Genomic DNA, 27,697 nt, shown 5'->3' on the forward strand with positions numbered 1-27,697 from the left:
TTTCTATTTATCGAATGGCAAAGTCTGCTTTTGGAGTGAAGGCTCATAACACACAAATAAAATAACACATGGTATTTTTGATGCTTTGATTCTACTATCCCTTGCAACTCACATGCATGCACGCATACATGCACGTTTGAAAAATGGACAAGAGTTGGCAACAGGAAGAGCATCTGGTTGTAAAATGCAGACATAAATGCAATGAACAATATATATATATATATCTAGAGAGAGAGAGAAAGAGAAAGGTTGACAGACAGATATTTGCATGTATGTGTATAATCAGTCTTGAACAGCAAATGGATTTGGAGAGATGGCATCATGATATTTGGCATGTCTTGGACATTTTTAGACCTGGTGGAGCCCATTCCTGTTGAAGTCTTTACCACAGCTCATCTTCTTCCAGAAAAAGGGTAGGACAAGAATTGTCCCCAACGCAGGACTGGTACTGTATTAACACCAAAAGCCCAACAGGATGAAAGATAAAGTTGTCCTCAGTGGTATTTAAACTCTGAACAATTACTGCAAGATAATTTATCCAACAAATTGCCGTGTGTGTATGCACATACGCACACACATTCACATATGCATTGGACAGACTTCTGCACAGTTAAACTTTTCAGTCACACTGCCATGTCTGCTTTCTAACTTTTCAGTCACACTGCCATGTTTGCTTTGCTATGGCTTTGTGTTTCTCAATGTCTTTTATGAGAATGTTTATTATAAGTATTTGTAATATCTGCAGTGTATAATGAATTTTTTTAATTTTTTTTATGAATGAATTAATTACTCTAAACCTCAACTACTACATACACACACATATGTATGTATATGTGTGCGTGTGTGTGTATATATATATGTATATATATGTATATATATATATATATCATCATCATCATCGTTTAACGTCCGCTTTCCATGCTAGCATGGGTTGGACGATTTGACTGAGGACTGGTGAAACCGGATGGCAACACCAGGCTCCAATCTAATTTGGCAGAGTTTCTACAGCTGGATGCCCTTCCTAACGCCAACCACTCATATATATATATATATATATATATATATATATATATATATATGGTGGAGATGCAATGGCCCAGTGGTTAGGGCAGCGGACTCGCAGTCATAGGTTCGCGGTTTCGATTCCCAGACCGGGCGTTGTAAGTGTTTATTGAGCAAAAATACCTCAAAGCTCCACGAGTCTCCGGCAGGGGATGGTGGCAAACCCTGCTGTACTCTTTCACCACTACAACATATTCGTAACATCTTTAACAACTTGATGATTTGTCTGAATAAGACTGAATAGTTTCATGAAGATTTTGAGCTTATGCTCTTCATCAGAGGCTAGGAAAGAATACAAAAGTGTTGTTTGCCTGGCTGATAGTACCTTAAATAGCACCCATGAATTGTAGTCGTGGTCATTGCCAGTGTTATGTAAATGGCACCTGTACCAGTGGCATGTAAAAGTACCCATTACAAACCTAAACTGGAACCTGGTGTAGCTCATCAGTTCCAGTCAAAACATCTCACCCATGCCAGCATGGAGAGCAGACATTAGATGATGATGATGATGATGATGATGATGACTACAGAGATAATTCTTTGATTTATTTATTGATATATTTTGTTTAATTATTTCAGTTCCTGAGAAAGCACCCGCTATACCCGGTACCTATTTCAGAATGGCCCAACAGACGAACAAACACTGTTCTCAAGTTATACTGTATTGGAAAGTATGTTACCTATTGTATAAGTTATCTATGTTGACAGGTGTTATAATGAATTTAAATCTAGATTTGACTCAAACTTTATATATGAAAATCAAAGTTGACTCTGATGATATTTCCAACTCAAAAAAACATGAAAGATTCTTAACTTAAATATTTTATCATTGGTTTCAGCCATTGGACTATGACTATGCTGGAGTACAATATCCAAATGTTTTTAGTCAATTTAGCCACAGATCAGTCCTGATCAAGCAGACCTATTATCAAAGGTGTTTTTGCTATGATCATCCTGTTTTTTTTATATATTTAGGGCAGTGTTTCTCAACCTTTTTACCCTTGTGTAACCCTTATAATAACCCTTGTACAAAAAAATTATATACCATACCTTTCTCATATTTTTTCCCCATAGTTCACGTAGTAAATGTCATATATATTTATATATTACGATCATGAATTTAGCATTAGTTTATCTCACTCTTTCTCGTGGAACCCCTAGGAACATTTTGTGGAACCCTGGTTGAGAAACGTTGATCTAGGGCTTTATTGTCAGATGTGCCCTACTTTTACTCCTTTCCTTCTTTTATTTTTTTTATAGATGGTAGAATGTAATTTACATTCAGAGATTTGACTAACATTTCTAAGAAAGCATGCAGCCACGTAGAGATTACCTTATTAACTTTTACATGTTTTATTTCACTTTACTGATATTGAGTTCTTCATTCTTTTAATTTTCAGAAAGTTCCTCTTCGATTTCAATATGGTAAACCTCAAGGCTTCTTGATTCAGTACCGGCCAAAGCATGAGAACTGGATGGAAGTAGAAGTGAGACAAGGACTTGCCTCTGCAATGATTTGCCTCAGAGCTGATAAAGCCTATGAATTACGTCTTTATGCCAGAAATGACGTTAATTTCTCTACAGGATACTCAACTCTGTTCATTGAAACTGTTGATGGAAGTAAGTTGACTTCAAGCTTAGACTTCTGTGAGAGAAGTACCTACATTCTGATATATTCAATTTACTAAATAATGATTCCTCTCACTGTGTTACTTGGTAGGAGTGACACCAAAATTCAAAATAACTGTCTATGACCTTACTGGTAGCATCCTTGTACAGCCCTCACCAACCATTTATCCCTAGTTTCCACATTGACCACCAGATAAGGGATCAGGGGACCCTGTCAAAGGCTTTCTCTGGCTAGATATTTCTCCTGCAGTTGCCTTACCAGAAATATAGCATCAATGGTGCTTCTACCTGGCACAAAACCAAACTGCATCTTATCTAGACTAACTCTCTACCTGTATATCTCTAGTTGACAGTTGTCAATTGTGGAACACAGCTGTCACTACATAAACCTGATGATTGCATAACACATGAAAGTACTGGTTTATTTCAATATTGTGAAATTGTAAAGCTGTAAAAATTGCAAATAATAAAATGTGAAAATCAGACTAAGTTAGAATTTCATTGATTACTATCCTTACATTGATTAATGTCCTTACCTTTACTCCTACTTGCTCAAGTTTAAATCTCTTGAGCACTGCGAAGTGTATCCTATATGGAGAATATCTGTCTCTCATCTATAAACTATAAATTCATATATTCATAACTGCATACATGCATCCATGCACACGTTTATATGTGGTCATTGTATCCAAGCTATAAACCCTTGTGATGTCACTGATTCCACTATTTCTTATATTTACCATTAACCCTTTGTTATAATCCTCCATCCATTCTCCTCATTCCCACAGGTATTTCTCTAAACAACCATAAATCCCTTAAAGTCTGAAATCTTTTCCACTATTACTGCTGCCATTTATAATCACCAGGCACATATGTTTAGCTGCCATTTTTATCACCATCTTCACTATCTAAATTGCATTATGTACCTATCATTAGCAGTATCATTCACATTTGTTTGTAAGTGTGTGACAACTTGGTCAGAACCACTACAATTCTTTCTAATTTTGACACAAGGCCAGCAGTTTTAAGGAGAAGAATCAAGTCGTTTACATCAGCCTCCAATATTTGACTGGTACTTTATTTCATCTGCCTCTAAAGGATGAAAGGCAAAGTTGATGTTGTGGCGAGAGTCATTGACACCCCTGGTCGATCAGAAGAATGGACTAGCCGAACTCTTATAAAGTGTAGTGGTCGGTAGTAGTCGGAGAGAGCATTTAGTAGTCTCTTGAAGTACATTGTGTGAACACACTGATTAAACCTCCACTGCATGGTTTATCTATACCAACCTGTGGCAAGATTTAGGCTGAGGTTGGAAAGAGACAGAAGAAACACTGCTAAGCATTTCTTTTGATGTGCTAACATTTCAGCCAGCTTGTTGCCTTGATTACAACTACATTATTAACACAAACGAACTAAATCCGTAACAAGCTTTACCCATCATGGTCACCATTGTCACTATCATCATTATTCCTACCACCCTCACCATCACCACCACCACCAATATCATTTTTAATGTTTATTTTTTTTACCATGTTGACATGAATGTGGCGTATCCTCCTCCTCCTCCTCCTCATCATCATCATCATCATCATCATGTCTGCTTTTCTATGCTGACATCAGTTGGACTGGTATATTTCAGCACAGTCTCTCATCACTTGTTCTAATCCCTCGGCATTTTTTTTTCCATGAGGTCCAGCATCCTGTAACCAGATCTCAATACTTCTCCCCTCATCTTCTTCAGTCTTTCTCTTTTTTGCAGCCTCCTTCCACTTATATTTCCTGGCTATACTTGTAGTACTACCCAATAAATTACACCGTATATGTAACTTAGATACAGTGCAAGTCTTGATCATGTAATAGGTGTGGCAGTATTTTATATGTCAGACAGTGTATGTAAAGTCAAAGTCAAAACAGAAATTTTGTTTGTTTTATTTTTTGTTTATTTTTTTTTTCATTCACATAAAAAGACTTCCCATCATCATCATCGTCATTGTCATTTAACTTCTGCTTTCTATGCTGGCATGGGTTTGACTGGAACTGGGAAGCCGCAGGGCTGCACCAGATTGCAGTCTTGATTTGGCATGGTTTCTACAGCTGGATACTATTCCTAATGACAACCACTCCAAGAGGGTAATGGGTGCTTTTTATGTGCTACCAGCACGGATGCCATTTACATGACACTAGTAATGGCCACGACTATGATTTCACTTGGCTTGACGAGTCTTCTCAAACACAGCATATTGCCAAAGCCCTTAGTCACTTATCATTGCCTCCATGAGGCCCAACATTTGAAGAGCATGCTACCGGTAACAACCTCAATCAAAAATACAGTATCCACTTATAATTATCACATATCTTTACATACTCTATTTTGTTTCTTTTTATGCATTTTTATGTATTCTTTGAAAAAATTTGTTTTTCTTTATTATTTGCATATAAGTCTACCTTGGAGTACTTACCTTGTGGAGGCGCAGTGGCCCAGTGGTTAGGGCAGCGGACTCACGGTCATAGGATCGTGGTTTCGATTCCCAGTCCAGGCGTTGTGAGCGTTTATTGAGCGAAAACACCTAAAGCTCCATGAGGCTCCGGCAGGGGATGGTGGCGAACCCTGCTGTACTCTTCCACCACAACTTTCTCTCACTCTTACTTCCTGTTTCTGTTGTGCCTGTAATTCAAAGGGTCAGCCTTGTCACACTGTGTCACGCTGAATATCCCCGAGAACTACGTTAAGGGTACACGTGTCTGTGGAGTGCTCAGTCACTTGCATGTTAATTTCACGAGCAGGGTGTTCCGTTGATTAGATCAACTGGAACCCTCGATGTCGTAAGCGACAGAGTGCCAACAACAACTGGGGTACTAACCTAACAACTTTTATTTTCTTTCCACAGGACCTGGACAACCCGTAAATTTCACTGCTGAAACTCTACCAATTAAAGGGACAAGTTTATATAATTTAACATTGAGCTGGGGAAGGCCATCAATAGATGTAAAAGGACTCAAATCTTGGAGATACTTGCTCATGTGGTGCCATAAGTCATCAAACATTATTTATAACTGTGAAGTAAGTTACTGAATTTATAAATTCTATTTGTAAAGAAAAAGATTTTTAGTTTCAGTTGTATCTCAGATGGGTTGTGTGGTGGATGTGACTGAAAGGATTGAGGAAAGACTCCTTTCATCTTTGGTCAATCCCTCATTGACCTTTTTAAGTTCCCCTTAGAAAGGAAATTGCAGAGATTAAGAGGGAAGTGCTCCCTTCCTGTGAATTTGTGAAAAGATGGGTGAATGGTCCTACTCTAAGCATGCACCTATAGATTGGAGAGCATGGTCAGAGTAAACATGAATCTGTCTAGTACCTCGACTGGCCCTAGCTGGAGTGTCTCCTGTAATAGGAGGACTCTAGTATCTTATACTTTGTATAATATTATGTCATTTCACCAATTTTTCCATTTCTTCCTCCCCGTCTTTTATGTAAATCCCCACACAAGTTGTTGTCTGTCCTTGTGATGTCCCCCTCATCTATGCCCTTGTGGCTAATAAAAGAAATTGTTGTTGTTGCTATTATTATTATTATTTCATAGGACGATCCACAATGGATTCATTTACCAAATTCCACACTTGAACATTCCATGAAGGTTAAAGGTCGTTTTATGAAGAATTTAATCTTTGGACTTGCAACCAAAGCCACGTTTGCAGATGTAGAACCAAGACTAGAAGACGGTAGTAGAACTGATTATGGGAAGAATATTAGCAGTAGCTTGGTTTGGGCTCCGTGCATATTCAGAAAAGACTGGAGTAAGTTGATCCCTTTTTTTTCTATCTCTGTAAGTCATATTATACTTGTAAATCTGAGAGCTCAGCCTTTTTGACATTTCGTACCATAATAGGAGTGCAATTACACCTTCAGATTACACCCTTATAAGAAGGGGTGGGTATAGGATAATGTGATACTGAGCGCATATGCCCTGAAAATGACAGTGATCGTTGCTGGAATGTCCTTTATAGGCGTGGCTGTGTGGTTAAGGAGTGTGCTTCTTAACTGCATGCTTTTAGGTTCGATCCCACTGCGTGGAAGGGAGCTTTGTACAACTACAGCCGGGCCGACAAAGACTTGTGAGTAGATTTGGTAGACAGAAACTGAGAGAAGAACGTCGTATACGTGCGCGTGTGTAAGTGCGTGCGATACTCAGGTTATAAAGGGAAAGAACTCAGCAAACTATTTACTGAATAACTTAATTTTCCAATTTCAACTTATTTTATTTTTTAATCTTTACATTTTAGTCTTGTGTTCTTTTAGGACCACAAGTCTTGTGACTGTGGCCTTAATGAAATTTCGCATTAGATGATTTTTTTTTTCTGTCGACAGCCTAGTGTTAATTTCATTCTGGTTTCTGGTTTCATCAAATCACTAAAGTACTCGCCGATGTAAAGGGACGCAACTCGATGCACTGTTTTGCTGTAATGTACATACAAACATTTTATGTGTGTGTGTGTGTATATATATATATATGTGAATATATAGTAGGCTCAGGCGTGGCTGTGTGGTAAAAATCTTGCTTCACAACCACATGGTGTTGGGTTCAGTCTCAATGCATGGCACCTTGGGTAAGTGTCTTCTACTATAGCCTCAGGTTGACTAAAGCCTTGTGAGATTTGGTAGACGGAAACTGAAAGAAGCCCGTTGTGTATATATGTATATATATATTTGTGTGTTTGTTTGTCCCCCACAATTGCTTGACAGCTGGTGTTAGTGTGTTTACATCTCTGTAACTTAGCGTTTCGGCAAAAGAGTCCGACCGAATAAGCATTAGGCTTCAAAAAATAAGTCCCACGGTTAATTTGTTGGGCTAAACCCCTTCAAAGCGGTGCCCCAGCATGGCTGCATTCAAATGACCAAAATAGGTAAAAAGATAAAAGATATATATATATAAATCCACCAACCCTCACCTATTTCTAAGCAAGATAATGTTTTCCCATGACCAAACAGAATTTTGTTAAGGAATGACACTGCTTGTATAACTGTGACAATCATTTTGCAACTACTACATCAAGGCAAGGAGACAAAAACATACACATACATATTCTTATATATATACATACAGGCATGTGCACACTCACACACACATGATAGCCTTTTTTCAGTTTGTATCTACCAAATCCACTCAAAGCTTTGGTCAGCCCAGAGCTGTTGCAGAAGACGCTTGCCCAAGGTTCCACACAGTGGGACTGAACCTAGGAACTTGTGGATAGGAAACAAACATCTTAGCACAAAGACAAACACTTGCACACTGCAACTATAATTTATCAACTTGCTACAATATGATATACACATCTTTACCCAACTATTTTATATAACAATATCTTTGTAAGACCTATGTTATACAATCAATTAATTATGTTAATTGATTATAGTGTATTTGATCAACCAATTATAATTATTCATACATGTTTTTCTGTTACAACTTCAGAACCTCTTGAAGCTCCTTCAGGCATGAACTTTGGTGATATCACAGATAAATCTTTACTGATAAACTGGGACGCAATGAAATGTGAAGAATCTCCAACTCAGATTATTGAGTATCTCATTCATTATTGCCCTATAAACTCTTCGAAAACTTGTCATGGTAAGTGACTCTGCTTTCTTAGTCCCCTTGCTTTCTTCGCATTAAACATTTGTTTTTAAAATGCAGGGATGGGGGTGGGGTGAGAGGGTCCATAATCAATTATTGAATCTTTCTTTAAGCAAATTTAATATTGTTGTGGTTGTTTGTTGTAGTTTAGCAACAAGTCGGCCCAAGATTGAGTAGATCCATGAGCAGTCGTGTTCCAGCCAAAGCTACCCCCATGTTAATTTTAAGCATAATACCTTTAGGACCTCAGGGGATGGTGGTGAACCCTGCTGTACTCTTTCACCACAACTTTCTCTCACTCTTACTTCCTGTTTCTGTTGTGCCTGTAATTCAAAGGGTCGGCCTTGTCACACTGTGTCACGCTGAATATCCCCGAGAAGTACGTTAAGGGCACACGAGTCTGTGGAGTGCTCAGCCACTTGCACGTTAATTTCACAAGCAGGCTGTTCCGTTGATCGGATCAACTGGAACCCTCGACGTCATAAGCAACAGAGTGCCAACAACAATATAAAAGCACATGATCTAGTGACAGGTGTTGCACTTATGATCATAAGATTGTGATTTCAATTCCTAGACTGGATCGTACATTGTGTTGATGATCAAAATACTTCATTTCACGTTACTCCAGTCCACTCATCTGTAAATGAGTACCAGCAATAGCTGTGACAGGCTGGCGTCTCATTCAGGGGAAGATGTCATAATTAAAGTTATAACAATTATTTTTACCTTTAGCACAAGGCCATAAGTTTGAGCCAATTCTGTACTCAGATGTTATTTTATTTACCCTGGAAGAATGGAAGACAAATCTGATCATGGCAGGATTTGAACTCAGAAAGGAAAGAGACAGAATTATGCCTCTTCTTTCTGAGACATTAAGACATCATTTGAGGATGTTGCTGCTATTTCTAGCAGGCTGAGTAACAGCTTTCTCTTTGTCTCATTCTCAAAGTGTCACCCATTATGCGGGGTGGCAGCAATAATGAAATCCTAATAGCTAAATGTTAGAAGGCCTCCTCATGGTTGCTTGATCTGCTAAAAATAGCAGTGAAGCCTCTCTCAAATGACACTCCCTACCACCATGAAATAAAAGCAGAAGAATACATAGGATAAACATTATTCAAGACACAGTATGTTTGCAAAAAATAGTTTCACTGCATGGCACTTTGGGTGAATGTCTTCTACTATAGCCTCGTGCCAGCCAAAGCCCTGTGAGTGGATTCAGTAAAAGGAAACTGAAAGAAGCCCGTCATATACAGAGTCCACCAAAAAAATGTATACACACTTCAGGAAAGGAACAAATCTGTATGAATGTTTTAATTCAGTGTAATTGCAATTTATTCTGTGTTATGTTATTTTGTTAAAACACCAAAAGAAGTATCTATATTTATAGAGGTACTTATACAAGTTAAATATTTATGCAGATTTGTCCTTCCTTTCCAGAAGTATGTGTACATTTTTTGGCCAAAATCTGTATATGTATATATATCTGTGTGTCTGTGTTTGGAAAGACATTAGGATGTCATTTGAAGAGGTTGCTGCTCTTTCTAGCAGGTTGAATAACCACATAGAGGCTTCCACTTTGGTTCATTCTCAAAGTGTCACACATTATGGGGGTGGCAGCAATAATGAAATCCTAATAGCTAAGTAGTTGCTTGATCTGCCTCTTGACAACTGGTGTTGGTGTGTTTATATCCCCATAACTTAGCAGTATTGTAAAAGAGACCAGTAGAATCCTATTTTATCAGGCTTAACAAAAAATAAGCACTGGGGTTGATTTATCTGGCTAAAAATTCTTCAAGGTGGTACCCCAGCTTGGCCGCTGTCTAATGAATGAAACAAGTAAAAGATGGTTATGGCTGGGATGCCTTTAATTACAGATTTGCTCAATTACAGCTGACCTGGGCTAAACAACAACATTAACAGCTGGAAATAAATGGAGCATGAAGCATAGATTTTATCTGATAGAGCAAGAAATATTGTAGAAGTGTGTGCTACAATCCCTTAGAAAAAAGGACAAAGAAAGGGAGAACAGGGTGAGGTGAGAGGGACGATAGAAAATGAAAATAAGGGAATCTATAGTCATGAAGTAGAGGCTGTTAGCAATCCAAGTAATTTTAGTATATAGCTTACATACAATACTGCTTATTAAGAGTTACTGCACTCTGTTCTTCATGCTCTGATTAACAAAACAAAATTACCAAACTCATTATAGAATCAATTTGCTAATGGCTGTTGGTAAATGTAGTTGGGATGGTTCAAAAGCATTGTTGGCCAGATTAACCCAGCTTTGGAACACAGTGAAATAATTGGCATACAGATATGATAATGATGACGACGACAGCAGCAACAACACAATTGTGATGATTGTCATAATGATGGTGATAATGATGATGATTAATAGTTATTTTTGGGTGGGATGGGGGCAGAAGAAGTTTAGATGGTTTACATCTGTCTTTTATTACTCATCTGTTCTCTATTCCCCATAACAACAAAAAAAACAATGTGAACCGAACATCAAATTCACACCCCTCTGTTGTCTATCTGCACCAATTTCTCCTCTGTCTGTGTCCATATTCTTTTAATATTTTATCAGTTTCACTCTCTGGACTGCAGCCGTTCTTGTGCTCCACTTTCAAGGATTTTAGTTTGATTGTATCAACTAGTAGCACTAAGTATGGTACTTATTTTGTTGAAAGATAGGTTTGCTTTGAGTTACTTCTCTTTTAAAGAGTAACTAAATTTACACGACACATACACAAATGTATGTGAGTGTATATACATGCATATTCATATGTGTATGTTTACACACATAAACACACACACACACACACATATATATATATAGTCTTTGTATAGAGCCTGATGAGCTGTCCACAAAGCTGCAGCTTTCATGGATGTGAAACCATTGGTCAATCTATGACCAGATTTTAACTTTAGTGCTTTAATAATATGAATGTGGAGTAGATTATTCTTAACAGTGAATCTTTAAGTACATGAGGAGGAGACCCCCTTTGGTCTTGAATGACCATGGGATTGCACCTTGAAAGTTACTCTCCAAGGCACAAGTCCAGGCAAGGTTGTTTTGTGGAAGGCCAGCAGTCGCCCATGCATACCAGCCTCCCCTCTCCACACCACCGATGTTATCCAGGTGCCGCAACTCATTTCTACAGCTGAGTTAACAGGAGCAATGTGAAATAAAATGTCTTGCTCAAGAACACAATACGCAGCCCGGTCCAAGAATTGAACTCACAACCTCACGATTGTGATCTCAATGCTCTAACCACTGAGCCATGCACCTTCACATTAAGCTATAAATAATAGCATGTATTATTTATAAGAATTTAGAATTATTATTTTTATTTAGAATTTAGAAACCGTTTTTTCATGCTATGTTTTAGTTGAGGTGGTGTCTCATCTTGTTTGTTGTTTTCATTATGTTTTGGCTGTGTATGCTCCAGCCTTCTTCAGGTGTTTTCTGATTCACCTTAGTACCTTGCTTGGGATTGAACTCAGATCCTCTAGGTAATCGCACTGCATTTCAACACCTTCATCCGCTATGCTATGCCTATAAACAGTGTCAGTTGGAATTTTTAAGGCTTATAAATCTCCATTGATGTCTTATATCAGCACCATTCTGACTGGATAATACAATTCTATAATTCTGAGGTGCTGTACTATGTATTAGTCAATCTCAGACAAGGCACTAAGGCTGAAGCATTCAGAGCCGAAATGTAGTGAAAACAATAATCAAGATGAGGACACTACTCTAACCAATAAATGATATATAAATTCCTCATCTCAGAAATATAGAACTGTATTCTTTTTTCCATCCAAGGGTTTCTTTAGCCCAGTAGTCTACGTACTATTGTAGCATTAGCTACTTCAAGATCGACTGTCAAAAATAGTTTATTTCATGATGATTATATATATATATATATATATATATATATATGATTGATATGATGAAAAGCAGATCTGGAGAAATGTTAGGACAGAAGCTAGTAGATGTGAACTATGCAGTAAGAGGGAGAGACACTCAACCAGACCTTGCACATCCAAGGGTAAGGAACGCAAGTACAGATTCCGAGTGAGTAACAGCACTGGAGTTTGATGAAGCAATCATATTGTTAGCAGAGAAATGGATAAAATAATGCTATCAGTACATCTTCAGCTTAGCACCAGGTTCACTAATAGCTTGCAATTGAAATGTGGGAGATGAGAATTGTATGGAAACCCATAATAGTCTCATAATACAAGTGATATTGTTTGTTTCCTATCTTTTCTCAAAATATATCAGGTCAAAAAAAAAAAATTACCTTATTTGGAAATAGGTAATGGTTCGGTGACAGGTAAGGTATCCAGCCATGAAAAAATCTGCCTCACTGAATTTCTCCTGACCCATGCAAGCATGGAAATGCAAACGTTAACACAAAGATGATGATGGTTTATGTTGGTTTTGTTATATATATTATGCCATACCTTGATATTGCATGTGTGTTCTTCATTGAGATTATAATTCTAATTAGAGTAATACTTGTTCAGGGGTTTCTAGTTCACGAAGGTTTTGTTCTGTGTGTATGGATAAATATTTACATATACATATATATATATATATATATATATATATATATATATAAAATCACTATACACTCCTGGCAACTAGAGAATCACACCACTTCCTGTTTCGTCTCCAATTTTCATTTCTAAACTAAAAGTTCAATGTATAGACATCAAAATGCAATTATAACTCAAATGTACTGTGTAACAATAAGAGCTGTGCTGTGCATGATAGATAGACAAACAAAATATCAATTAGTGTTTTCTTTCATACGGTGTTGGGTTATGAGATGAGCTTAGGTATATCTGCTCTTTTCATATGGTCACTTAATGCATTGAGTGTGGTGTTGTGTGTGTGTGTCTGCCAGTAACACCATTAACCTTTTATCTCTATCTCTCTCTTGATATATATATATATATGTATATATATATATGTATACACACATACATACATACATACATACATATATATGTATGTACACATGTACACACGCATATATACACATACATAATATAATATATAATATATATAATATATATATTACATATATAATATAAACAAAATATTGTATTATTTGTATATATACATATATAACTAATACTATATCTGTATATATGTGTTTGTATATATATATATATATATATATATATATATATATATATATATATGTGTGTGTGTGTATTGAGAGAGAGAGAGAAATTGGTAGACAGATGTTATATGCATGTATGTGTATGTATGTTGTATGTATGCTCTTCTTTCCTTTTCTTTAGCTATATTCATCACTAGTCACCCCCTCTCATTCTTTTTCTTTCTCCATACTCTTCACCTTTCACAATTTCTAATTTTACACACACACACACACACACACACACACACACACACATGTGCATGCACACACTTGGACATACATCCATACATAATTTTCATGAAAATATTCAAATTGCCTCTTCTTCAGTGATTGAAAAGTAAACCTATTCTAGCTATGTTAAGCCTCATTAGATCTAAGATGAAAGAAAATATAATTGGAGAGAGAAATAAGTTTTATAACTAAATATACTGAAGCAGAACATTTATGGGAATGGCAACCTACAAGATTACTATCTTTTTTCCTTTTATCAAATATACATCAAATTACATCTCTCTTTCTCTCTCTCTCATATATATATAATGTTCATATCAATATATGTGTGTACTTGCTTCTAAAACCATACATTGTATGTTTGTGTGTTTGTCTGTGGATATGTGTGTGTGTAATATTTGACGTTTTTACACTCTGTATGTAATCATGTAATTCAAGATGTTTTCATTGATTCTTGGACCAAATGGTTTTTTTTTTAATTTGATAGTCTTTAGTGGTGATGGTGGTTGTTATTGTTGTTGTTTAACACCAGTTTATCCCTGATCAAGCTATTCTGTGTTCAAAGGTGTTCCAGATGTGACCAAGCTGTCTTTTCCTTGTTTTAGACATTGTGCATATAGGACTATATTAATTTTTGACAGTAGAATAAACTAATTGCATATAGGTTCAGACATAGATTAGGCATAGGCGTGGTTGTGTGGTTAAGAAACTTGCTTCCTGACCATATGGTCTTGGGTTCAGTCTCACTGTGTGGCACTTTGGGTAAACATCTTGTCTTGTAACCCTAGTTCTACCAAAGCCTTGTGAGTGGATTTGGTAGACAGAAACTGAAAGAAACCCATCATGTGTGTGTGTGTACTCGTGTTGCCATTATAGTTGTAAATGAACATCACCATCATACAAGTAGTGTTCATTTCCAGTCTTCCATAGAAAACATATCTGGTCATGGAGAAATATTACCTTGCTTAGACACAGGTGAGTGTTGGTGACAGGAAGGGCATCTGGTTGTAGAACATTTCCCTCAACAAATTCTGTCTGACCTAAGCAAGCGTGGAAAAAGAAAAATAGACGTTAAATGAGGAGGAAGAAGACTGTTTATTTGGTATACTGGTGTTTGGAACATAGCTCTGAGATAAAATTATGATGTTAGGTGGGTTTGAATCAGGAAAAAAAAACTAGAGGGTGAAAAGGGTTAAATCAAAAGGGCTCAATATATGACATTAAATGGATGATGATGATCATCAGTAGCAGCAGCAGCATCTTCAATGATCTCGTTTGTTTGTTTTTATGTAAGTTTCTGAGTCATAAGTTTCCAATCAACCAATCATTGTATTTTTGATGTTAAGAGTTTGAGTGAATATCAGTGCCAGTCAGAAAGAATACATTCTTTTTCTTTTTTTTTTCTCTTTTTTTTTTGCTCACAACCAGTGTTAGTGTGTTTACATCCCTATAAGCTAGCAATTTGGCAAAGGAGACCTGTGGAATAAGTACTCGGCTTTAAAAGAAAATGAGTATTGGGATTAATTTATTTGAGTAAAATTCTTCAAAGCTGTGCCCCAGTATGGCCACTGTCTAATGACTGAAACAAATCAAAGATAAAAGATACAGGATTTAAACAACAATGCTACAGGGTCTTTTATTCTTTATTATTTCTTGACTTATTGTTTCATGTTTGTTTATTATTATTTTTTTTTTCTATTGAAGGTCCTGCTAGTGTGGCCCATGTCAGAGGCAATGATACCAGTTACATCCTAACGGATCTTACCCCTGGGCTTCAGTATCGAGTCTGGATGCAAGCTGTGTCTCCTGCTGGTGAGGGGCCAGTGAGTTTACCCATATTCAGCGTGGTTGTTAACGACAGTAAATATTCTTTAAATTTTTTTTACACATATAATTATCTTTATCTCATCATCATCATCATCTTCGTCATCATTGACTTCCTCACTTCTGTCTTCATTCAACTAAGAACCCAACTATCATCGCTTTCCAGTTTTCAGACTGACCACCAACCAACCCTTTTATAAGATCTATGCTTTAAGCATCATCAAGCATAGAGAAAAACCTCTATGCGGTTACAGAGCATGCTAAAAATAGTAACCATATATCCCTCAAATTGCACACTACCATCTTAAGAACAGATAAACACATTACATAATGATTGTCTTACACACCCCTTGAAAATGCGAAAACCAAGGCTGAAATATCTCTTATTTTAGATCCATTTGATCAGAGTTAATTGGCCTACAGTTAATATCCTCATCATCATCATCATCAATATTTTATTTACTGCACTTCATTGTTTGTATCCATCACTAGCCATGTCGACACCCAAATACATAGTCCAAGTAAAAGCTATAACTGGAATGTAATATTACGTGTATATATGGAAGACCAAGCAAAAATATAAAGTATCACACATGACAAACTGCCTATTAATTCTTAGGTGAGAGGCTGCTTGGGAAACCTAAGTGCTGTAAGCATTGCTCTTATAGGCACAGACATGGCCGTGTGGTTAAGAAGTTTACTTTCCAACCACATGGTTTCAGGTTCAGTCCTATGGTGTGACACTTTGGACAAGCGCCTTTTAACTATAACCCCAGGCTAACAAAAGATCTGGTTGGCAAATAGATCTGGTTAGCAAAAATAGATCTGGTTGGTAAAAACTGTGAAAACTGTTATATATGATTGCATATGTGTGTACGTTTTTGTATTCTTACAATGATGCAGACAAGCTCAACTCCTCGTCAGTTGTTGGCCAAATATCGAGCATGTGTGTGTGTGTGTGTGTGGCTGATTACTTAAACTACTTTTTCACCCATCATGTTATATTGTTATCAACTTGCATTCACTCCCCATTTCCATTGCTTTCTCTTTACAGAGCTCACTTCTGAAGCTATTGCTGCCATCATTATCTCAATCATTATCTTAATCTGCCTCATTCTCAGCTGCATATGTGCAGTCAGGTAAATACTTTGTCTTGCTTCTTCTTCTTCTTCTTCTTCGTCTTCTTTTCCTTCTGTTGTTGTTGTTGCTACTGCTGATAATGCTCTCTTGTCGATGTGTCCATTCAGAAGATTTGTCAATACCCTCTTAATATGTTAATTCTGTGGTGGTGTCATTACGTTTATATTTCCCATTACACGTTTACATGTTCGACATCCACACTTCTCCTTTGCTGTTTTCACTTTTACTCACTTGCACGCACACTGCAAACCCTACTGTTCTTTCCTTTTCCCGTTTGTTGCAAGAGGAAAAGCTTTATCACGTTTGTGACAAATGTACATCATTTTACTCATTCACTGGGATCCATTGTGTGTGTATGTGTGTGTGTATTTATATATATATATATATATATATATATATAAAGGTACACTCATACATTTGTTAGGAATATAAATTTAAAATAATGAAATGAAAAGAGGGTAGGTTGTGCTTATGTACATGTTGATATTCTTCTACTTGTTTCAGTCATTTGACCATGGAGTCATTTGACCATGCTTTAGTTGAGCAAATCGACCCCAGAATTTATTCTTTGTAAGCCCACTACTTATTCTATCGGGCTCTTTTGCTGAACTGCTAAGTTACGGGGACGTAAACATACCAGCATCAGTTGTCAAGCAATGTTGCGGGGGGCAAGCACTCAAACACATACACGCACACACACACACACACACACACACACACATATATATATATATATGACGGGCTTCTTTCAGTTTCCGTCTCCCAAATCCACTCACAAAGCTTTCGTCGGCCTGAGGTTATAGTAGAAGAGTAGAAGATACTTGCCTAAGGTGCCACACAGGGGAACTGAACCTGGAACCATGTGGTTGGTAAGCAAGCTACTTACCACACAACCATTCCTATGGTTCATATCATATATAATATGATATGGTATAATATCATGTAATATCTGAAGAAATGGGTATGGTTTTAGTATAGCTATGTTAACCCTTATGACTCTAGAGATGGCAGTTTGATATTAGAAATGAGCAGCAAAGTGACAGGATTCAAGCCATATTTCTCTCATTTTCCAAAGGTACTTACCTACTAAAAATAACTTGTAGATAACCTTCAAACAATATCTTATTGTCTTAAAAAGCGAAGGACATATTGAATAATGTAGATGAGATGGTCACAACTGGAATGTTTTATCATAGGTCTGCTTGATAATGGCAGATTTGGGACTAAACAATAGGAACAACAATAAGCAATTAGCCCATATTAATTGCATTGTTTTCCTCTCACAAAGACTCTACTCTCTTGAAAGCATTCATGTCAGCAAGTCTTTAGTATAACAATATTTTTTTTTTCTCTGCTCAACTCTTTAACATTCAGATTACTCTGTCGAATGTAATGCTTAGTTACTCACTTTGTTTTGGATTAATCATGCATTATCTCATAGCATTGAGATTTTGATGATTTGATTGTTTACTATTTGAATTACACTGTAGGGTAGGTGTGAGAGGCCAGATCTGGTTTGTTTGAACTAATAGAATAGTTTATCAGATATGGCCAGTTTAAAAACCAAAAACCCTGTCATCTTGTCATATGCCTGTCATTTACCATTATCTGAAAAAGAAGCACACTCTAAAGAATATAGTAGTAATGTATTTAAATGCAGATAAATATATGTCTGGTCATAAAGTGACCAATAGTTTTGCATCAATAAAGCACTTAGCTTTAGGGACAACTCATCAGACTCTAATGGCAGAGGGCATATCTCTGATCATATTTTTGATCATGCCCTCCATCATTAGAGTCTGATGAGTCATCCATGAAGCTAAGCACTTTATGGATGCAAAATCATTGGTCACTCTATGACCAGACAGATATTTAACTGCATATAAATATATACATATATATATATAGGAAAAATAGAAAATGAAGACAGATGCTCAAGATGTTATTAAACCATCTATATCTTCATATCTCCTACACATGTTTTGATGGATGCATCCAAAATACATCCAGCAGGAGATATGAAGATTTAACGATTTAATAACATTTAATAACATCTTAAGTGTTTGTTTCCATTTTCTTCTTTTCCTATTTTTCTCCTAAATATGTCTTGCTTGTCCCCAGATTCAAGTCTCACACAAGTGTGTCCATTGTTTCCTAGGATACTTAAGCAACATTTAGCTTCCTTGGAAGTATTCCCTTGGATCTTTCCTATAATATATATATATATATATATATATATATATATATATATATATATATATATATAGTACTATAAAACAGTCTGAGATAAACAGTTAAATTGTCCCACTATTTGATGATGGCCAACACAAATGACTACAATATTGGAGGTCATTGCTGCAAAAGGATAGCAGCACTTGGACTGCAAATCTAATACCTGAAGAATCTTAAGAAAGCAAAACTACAAGCAAGAATACAATATATATAATTCTGATTTGAAGAAAGGACAGAGGAGAATAATTCAGTGTATTAGACAGTGATTCTTAATTATGAACAAAAAGGGAGAGAAGTAAAAGTGAGAGAAATAGTGTTGGTTATAGTGAAGGCAACATGGTGATTGAAAGAACTAAAATGGGTAACCTGGTGTTTTATAGCCAAAAGAGAGACAGCAAATGGAGATAAGTAAGAAGTACAAGAATAATCTTAAAAGATTGTGAGGGTTTATGCATGTGTAAGTGTGTGTATGTTTACATGTTATTGGTATTTAGAACAAAGCATAATAATGTGTGTAGTACATGAGTAGTGTCTATGATAGAGAAACAGGATATTTATGATTGAGAACACCACCATAAACAATGAGATGCAGGGAGGTGTAGCCTAGATAACTGAAGTGACCAGCTACAGGTTAGAGTGATCCAGTTTGTGTTGGATGCCCTTGAATGATCTGCGAAATGTAGGTGCTCCCTTAAATGATCTGTTATTTGCCAACCATTCTCTCCTAGCTGCTGAGTTGGCATTTCATGCAATAGACTATGTCTTTGTAGATACAGGTGAAACAGCAATATGGAAGAAAGAGTTACGTTTAAATAGTGTAATGGTATTCTGGATGAAGGGACAGGCATTGCAACTGCAGCAAGCAAAGGATTCTGGTTAAGTGTGGCAAAAACTGAAGGAACTATGGACTAGAATGTCATGCAGATAGTAGTAGTCACATCTGACGGAAGGGAGAAATGTTCAAGAAGATGTGAAAGAGACAGAAATTTTATAAGATTGTGTGCTGGGGAGTTCAGGTGTTAGATAATAGACAAAGAGAAAGAGAATGCAGCTAGTGGTGAGTTTAATTTCAGGTAGGAGGGTAGGAGTGCAATGAATAGTTCAAACACGATGGTGGTCAGTATCATAGTACACCATATGATACAACTGTTAATCAAAATTGGAATCTTGGTTAAAGAGGCAGCAGGAACATAGAAATTGTAAGTAGTGGGTAGTAGATTTAGTCAGAGTAAGAGTTAATAGTCAATGGTTTGTAAAGATGGAAGTAAAAAAGGCTGGAATTATTAATAGAGACAGGGACGTGCAGAAAGTTAGGAGAGGGTGGTGGAGTTGATAAAAGCAATGAAGGTGTAGAGCTGTCCTCATTCTGCTGTCAATCTTTTGACTGTAAAACACCAATCTACTTCTGTCATATGCATTTGTATTTTTCTCTTCATCATAATGCTTTTGCCTATAAACAATACTGCTTTTCATGTCACATTTTTTTGTCTACCTCCTGTCTTTCATTCCCTTCAAAGGATCACTATCCAAAACTTTGACATATTTTTGTTATTTTTTAGTCTTTCATGAGACTCTTTGCCTATTCCATTACTATACTGATGTAGACCACCCAGATAACCACTACAAGTCTAATTTTGTTAGCTATTATCATGCTGTAGGTTTTTGTAACAAGATTACAATTTACATACACCAAAAGTTCCCTGTTTGATCTTTTATCAATTTAGATTTAAGAATTCTCTCCCTTACTTTTCTTGACAAGAATTGTCATTTATGCTACTGATTTCTTTTCTCATGTGAAGTGTAATTTCAAATTATTAAAATTGAAATTAGACTGTATTATGTTAATTATATGTGCAGAAACAGCATCTCTGAATATTTAGTTAACTTACCCACTCTCTCTCTTTCATACAGACACATACTTACACATTTATTACAAGATTGACAATACCATTTAATGATAAAGTCAAGCCCAGTATTGTAAATCCTAAAATAAATGATATTTCTATACCTGAGACTTAGAGACTACGCTTTAGTTATTGTACTCTTAAACAGTTCAAGTCAAACTATAGAGTGAGGATTTTGTAGCCATAATCTATGGGAAGATGTATTTATTTTAGAACTACCAACAAAACACTCATTTTACAATACTACTGCTTAGAGTAATAAGCTATATCTCTACCCAGTGGTATTTGCTTACAGCTAAGTGGTCACAGACTGTGTGGAGTAGAGTTAAATATTTTGACCATAAACAAAGTACAATTAGATACTGGCAGAACACAAAATATTAAACTATTTGCCATCTGCATGTTACGGCCAACCAAAACGTTATAAGTTATAACGACAAATGTGCCAGTTGATCCAATCAATGGAACTGTCTGCTAGTGAAAGTGAAAGTGGCTGAGAACTCCAGAAACATATATATACCCTTAATGTAGTCCTCAGGGAGATACAGCATGACATAAAATATGACAAGGCTAGCCCTTTGAATTACAGGTACAACTTATTTTTGCCAACTCAGTGGACTGGAATACCGTGTAAAAAAAGTGTCTTGCTCAATGACACAATGCACTGCCTGGAATTGAACTCATGATCATATGATTGAGAGCCAAATACACTAGCCACTACGCCACCTAATTTTCACACTGTATCTGACAATAAATCCTGTCAGTTTAACCCTTTAGTATTCAGATTATTTTCCCAAATTTAATGCTTATTTATCCACATTGTTCTGAATTAATCGTGCATTATCTAATAGCTTTGAGATTTTAATGATGAGGTAGTTTATTTCTAGAATGACATTGTAGGATAGGTATGAGAGGTCAGAGCTGGCCAATTTGAACATAAATTGAACAGGTCAAATATTTGGGCCAGATACAACCTGTTTAAATGGTAAAGGGTTGATTAAAACAAATTTGAAAGTTCTTTGTCCATTTTCATAAAACGTAGAAAAGGCTTTTGTTCTTTTGTCCTTTTTTATTTTCTTCCACTTTATGACTCTTTCCTCTTGTAATTCCATATTTCCAATTGTTATTTTTTTTAAGTTGACACCTAGTATGTACCACCTTTTTTTTTTGGTTTGCATAACAATCTGGATATTCCACCTTTGCCCTTCTTTCCACAGGTTTTTGTCTCATAGCGCTGGATAAATCTTGTAGGTTTTTCTTTTGGTTTTTTTTTTCATCCACTTTTTCAAATTCTAATCTTAATTTTTTTTTTTTTAAATCTTTATTGTGATTACTTAGTTTACTTATTTTGTTTTAGTGATATCATTTATTAAATTACATGCTGTATCAAAAGCTTGGCATATTTGATTTTATAGTTAAGCAAAATAGTCTGCTCTACTAGTTTAATATAGCAAATCTGATTGCATTTGAATCTTGAATGAAAATTTACTAAAGGTTTTCTCTATTTTGCATTTTTTTTTTCTATTCATCATAATCATTATCAACATCATCATAATCACCATCGTCATTATTATTATTATTATTATTATTATTACATTGGAATTTTTTTTCTTGTATTTAACTTTAAATTCTATATTCTAATTTGGAAATGTTTGGTTAATTGCTTTTCAATTTGGAACAGTTATACATTATGCAAATATTTATTTAGTAAAAACACCATTCATACTTTAAATATCATTATTGGTTATTACCAAGTTAACATGAGAATGTCTTCTTTTTATCATTTAATTCACAAAGAAAGGGGATATTTTATAACTTTAATATAAAACATGTCAAACAGGTATAAAACTTGTCTTTTAATTACATTAAACTCTTATCCTTCCATCCAGAAACTATATATAACTTTGTAGGATAATTGTCTCTTTCTCTTAAATGTGAAATTATGATTTCTCTGAGAATACTCACAGCATCGCAGTTTGCTATTTGCTGCTTTCTCACTTTTTGAGGAAAACAGAGTACAAATGGATGAAACAGCAAGCCATTAAATATCTCTATTTTCTGTTGAAAGTCCTTAATCATCATTCACAGTGAGTGAAGAGCAATGAAGAACTGTGAAGTCCATACCTTTTCACCCCAAAAGCATTATTATATGATTGAAGGTGAAATAGTTACCACTTCAATTCAAAATGCAGTCAAGAGTTCACCTTTACATGGTGCTTATTTTCACTTTACAACACTTACTTCATATGCACACAGATGGTGGAGCTCATTTTCAGATGGAGCAGCCAAATATTGTTCAAATTACACCCTGCCACCTCAAGTAGTTTTTGGGTATACTAAAAGACAGGGTGGCCATAGTTGGAACACCTTTGATTATAGATCTGCTCAACCAGGGCAGGCCTGAGTCTAAAACAACAAACTTAGCAAATACACATACAACTTAGATTTACTTTGCTTGCTCTCTCTCTCCCACCGTCCATCTCTCATATTTCTCTTCTACCTTTTGTTTCAGTCAGTAGACTGTGGCCATGCTGGGACATTGCCTTGAAGAATCAACCCCAGTACTTTTGGGGTGGGGGGGAGGTATTTAAGCCTGGTGTCACGCAGTGGTGGAGCTGCCCAGAAGCATGTGATTGGAACACACACTTCTTACCACACAGCCATGCCTGCATCCATGTATATCTACACTTTATGTATTTTTCCCTCACACTTACAACTATAGTGGAATTAAGGTTACATACTTGTAAGTTGTGTGTGTGTGCATTTGCAAATGATGAATATATAGGTCAGTTATTCTGAATGTGGATAAACCTGTCCCTTCCATCCTATAGGATTGATACATTATGGAAAGCATATCAGTGAAAGTATTACTAATTAAATGTTGAGTTTATTGTTACCCCTTTGAAATGTGTGATTATTATCTTCTACATTGGTCTGTGATCCAGTTTACTGAATGAGGTTGTAGGATAGGGGATCACTGGGGGGGGGGGGGGGGCATGGTAGAATAAGGTTGTTGTTGTTGTTTAATCCTAGATCAACTGTGATCGAGCAGACTAATGGTCAAAATATTGAACATCTGATCTTTTACTTATACCAGTGACTATATTGTTGAACATGTCCATTATTTACATTTGATGGATGTTTGTCCTCATCTTATTTGTTGTTAACACAATGTTTCGGTTGATATACCCTCCAGCCTTCATCAGGTGTCTTGGAGAAATTTCGAACCTGGGTTCTCATTCTTTAGGTATTTTTCGATGAGAACCCAGGTTCGAAATTTCCCCAAGACACCTGATGAAGGCTGGAGGGTATGTCAGCCGAAACGTTGTGTTAACAACAAACAAGATGAGGACAAATATCCATCAAATGTAAATAATAGACATAATTCCTCATCTCTTAAATATAGAACTGTATGTTCATTCTTTGTTGAAGACAATTGGATATGTTTTTTTTTTTTCATTATAAACTAAAGATGTGGTATTAGCATATTTTGTGTTATTTTATTAGTTATCTTCCTGTAACTTGAGGATATCCCTCAACACATCTTTATCTCTTTATCACCATCTCTCTTTTCCAATTGTATCTCTCTCCTACAAAAAGTCACTTGTTTCTGTCATGTTTTAACTTTCTCATTACTTAATATAATGCCGCTTTCCTCAATACTATTCTCCACTCAATTGAGGAGCCTTGTCTTGTGAATTTCTTGGTGACCTAACTGGTGCTGGTGCTACATAATAAAAAAACACTCAGTATTTTCTCTGTAAAGTGGTTGGTGTTTGGAAGAATATCCAGCCATAGATACCATGCCAAATCAAACATTGGAACTTCATGTTCCCTTTTGGTTCACCAGCTCCTGTTGAACTATTCAACCCATGCCATTTTTGGAAAATGGACATTAAATGGTTATGATGTATATATTCTTTGGCGCTTTAGCAATCAAATTACTCTATCAAATGTAATACTTATTTATTAACATTATTTTGAATTAGTCATGCATTGTCTCATAGTGTTGAGGTTTCAATGATGTAATTGTACATTTTTAGAATGACATTATAGGGTAGGTGTAAGAGGCCAGATATGGCCAGTTTGATGCTAAATGATTAAACTTGCCTCTTCTGTCTTATTGATGCTGTTTCAGTATAAGAATTTATACAATATTCCATAAAATGTTATTTGTATGTATGACAGTAAATGAATTTATTTTTAATAAAATAACATCAAAATAGGTTAATTATCAAACAAATTTCCCTTTATCCTATTTACATCCTCAGTTCTGTAATGTATGCTATATAAATAATCCTTCATCTTAGAAATAGGTTAATATTATTATAAAGAACAACATCATCCAAATCTCCTAAAACTAAAAATCTGAGGTATGTTTCTCTTTGAATACTACATTCATTGGGAGGTGGGGTGGGAGTGGGGTATTGTTGGTTTTATTTTTATGGTTTCATTTACCGTTTTTATTTTTTATTACTTTTCATCTAATTAAGTTGTGTATGCCTGAGAGAGAGAAAAAAGGAGATGTACACATGTGTGTATATGTATGTATCTGTGTATAGATATATAAACACATATATGCATGTATATATGTATGTATGCATATACATATGCATGCGTACACTCACACAAACACTTTCTTCTCTTAAGGAAAACATACAGATAGATATTAGACATTAGAAGCTCTAATTTCAGACCAAATAAAAAAACAGAAACCAATATTGTGAGAGAAATTAATCACAGTCTCCATGTAATTTTATTCTTTTCGCAACATATAAGGTTGCATTAAGTGACTGATGGCTTTCTTATCTATTTAGAATCCAATGTTTAGTGTTATGAGAGAAGAAATGTCATGAGAATTCTACCTGTAGACACTGTGGCAATTTCATTTAAACAAACATGTGATCTCTAAAGAACTGCATAGAATTCAGAGATTAAAAACCAGCCAATATTTCACAATTCACCAAACATACACATATGTATTTGCAAACAGTTAAATAAGCACTCAAATACAGATATATTAAAATTCACATACACAGGTACCATATGCATTCACTTCTGTAATTGTGAACCAGCATTGAAGCCTCTATATTCAATCTGCTACAAATAGCAGTAAAACCTTCATCAGATGATGTCTTCTTGTCTGAAAAAAAGAACGCATTAGATAGATGATACAATCCCCAAAATGGCAAGATAATTTTAACTGGAATACCTTCTCGATCAGTTTAACCTGAGGCTTAGCAACTACTTCTGCAACCCTTTCATGACCATATTTCTAATGAAACATATCTTTTGTTTTTGGGGGGTTTTTTTTAGCTTATTCTGAAAATAATCAAGAATTAGAATAATTTAGTTAAAATAACTTTCTCGTTTTTCAACTGTTTTTTCAAAGGTTTTAATATAAAATTATGAATGAATCTATTAACTTAAAATTCAGAGTCTTACACACCCTCAGGTGTGAAATGATCACACCTGAAATGTCTTTGATCGTATCAGCTTAATCAGGACTCATCTGAGGCCAAATCTTACCCTTCTGTAGTTTCTCACCACCACTACTTCTCTCTGAATATAAATCTCATTTTTTTATGCTTCTTACCACTACGTTTTTCTAAATATTTTTGCCTTTCTATAGCCTCCTTCCCACTTATGGACTTAATTGCTGCTTTTCCAGAACTCACTGTCTAACGACCACCATGATCAAAGGTATTCCAACCGTGACCATCCTGTCATTTCAGACATAAGTGCAGGTGTGGCTGTGTGAACCACATGGTTCCAGGTTCAGTCACACTGCATAGCATCTTGGACAAATGTCTTCTGCTATAGCCTTGGGCCGACCAAAGCCTTGTGAGTGGATGTGGTAGACGGAAACTGAAAGAAGCCTGTCGTATGTGTGCGTGTGTTTGTGTTTATACCCCACTACCACTTGACAGCCAGTGTTGGTGTGTTTACTTCCCTGTAACTTAGCGGTTCAGCAAAAGAGACCAATTGAATAAATATCAGGCTTAAAAATAAAAAAAAAACTGTTGGGGTTCAATTCATTCAACTAAAAATTCTTCATGGCAGTGCTCCAGCATGGCTATGGTCTAATGAGTGGAACAAGTAAAAGATAAGAGATAAGTGTTATGATCTGTAATGAGCCCCAAGACTTGCAAAACCAGAGCTTAACCTGTTTTCTTTGGCTACAACACATCCCACTGGACAGGATGCCAGTCCATTGCAGGATTAACTTCCCAGGTATTGCTGGAACTCATTTACACCTGCCACTAACTGGAGCAACATGAAATGAAGTATTTTGCTCAACAACACAGCACACTGCCCAATACAGGAATTGAAACCACAATCTTACAATCACGATTGCAGTACCTTATCCACTAGGCCATGCACCTTCACAAACATAAGTATATCCAGGGTCACATTAATCAATGTAGCTTTCTTTTTCTTTAATCTTTTAGCATTTAAGCCAACCACATCTGACCCAAACTTTTTTACATTCAAACTGGCTGTATCTAGCCTCTCGCACCTAACCTGTAAAATAAACAAAAAGCTATAAGATACTGCATGGTTAATTCAAAACAATTTCAATAAAAAACGCTTTACATTTAACAGAATAATCTGAACACTAAAGGGCTAAGAAGGTAGGGCAAGAATTCGTTGTTATTTCTAGCTGATTAAGTGATCTCATACAATCACCTTCTGTTGGTTTACTGATGGTTATTGGTAGGTTTGAAACACTTCTAACAGCATAATATTATTTATATTCTATGTTCTTCTGCTTCATTGAAATATATTACAATTTTTATTTATTCTGTGTTAAATCATTTTCATTATCCTTATTTTTTTTTATCATGACACCCAGTAC

General features: G+C 35.8%; 1 protein-coding gene across 6 annotated transcripts in view; it reads left to right on the forward strand.

The window, feature by feature from the left end:
- Positions 1–27,697, forward strand: part of LOC106881088 (uncharacterized) — a 925,009-nt gene that overhangs the window by 696,094 nt on the left and 201,218 nt on the right. For all 6 annotated transcript variants that reach the window (XM_089361538.1, XM_089361539.1, XM_052972352.2 and 3 more), the window contains 7 exons: positions 1,642–1,733; positions 2,463–2,682; positions 5,580–5,752; positions 6,273–6,486; positions 8,160–8,315; positions 15,443–15,598; positions 16,617–16,701. In XM_089361538.1, coding sequence (XP_089217664.1) covers positions 1,642–1,733; positions 2,463–2,682; positions 5,580–5,752; positions 6,273–6,486; positions 8,160–8,315; positions 15,443–15,598; positions 16,617–16,701 — 1,096 coding nt within the window. The remainder of the gene's footprint in view (positions 1–1,641; positions 1,734–2,462; positions 2,683–5,579; positions 5,753–6,272; positions 6,487–8,159; positions 8,316–15,442; positions 15,599–16,616; positions 16,702–27,697) is intronic.

This window comes from Octopus bimaculoides, chromosome 13 (genome assembly GCF_046866305.1).
Source record: "Octopus bimaculoides isolate indiv1 chromosome 13, ASM4686630v1, whole genome shotgun sequence".
In the NCBI taxonomy this organism is placed as follows: Eukaryota; Metazoa; Mollusca; class Cephalopoda; order Octopoda; family Octopodidae; genus Octopus; species Octopus bimaculoides.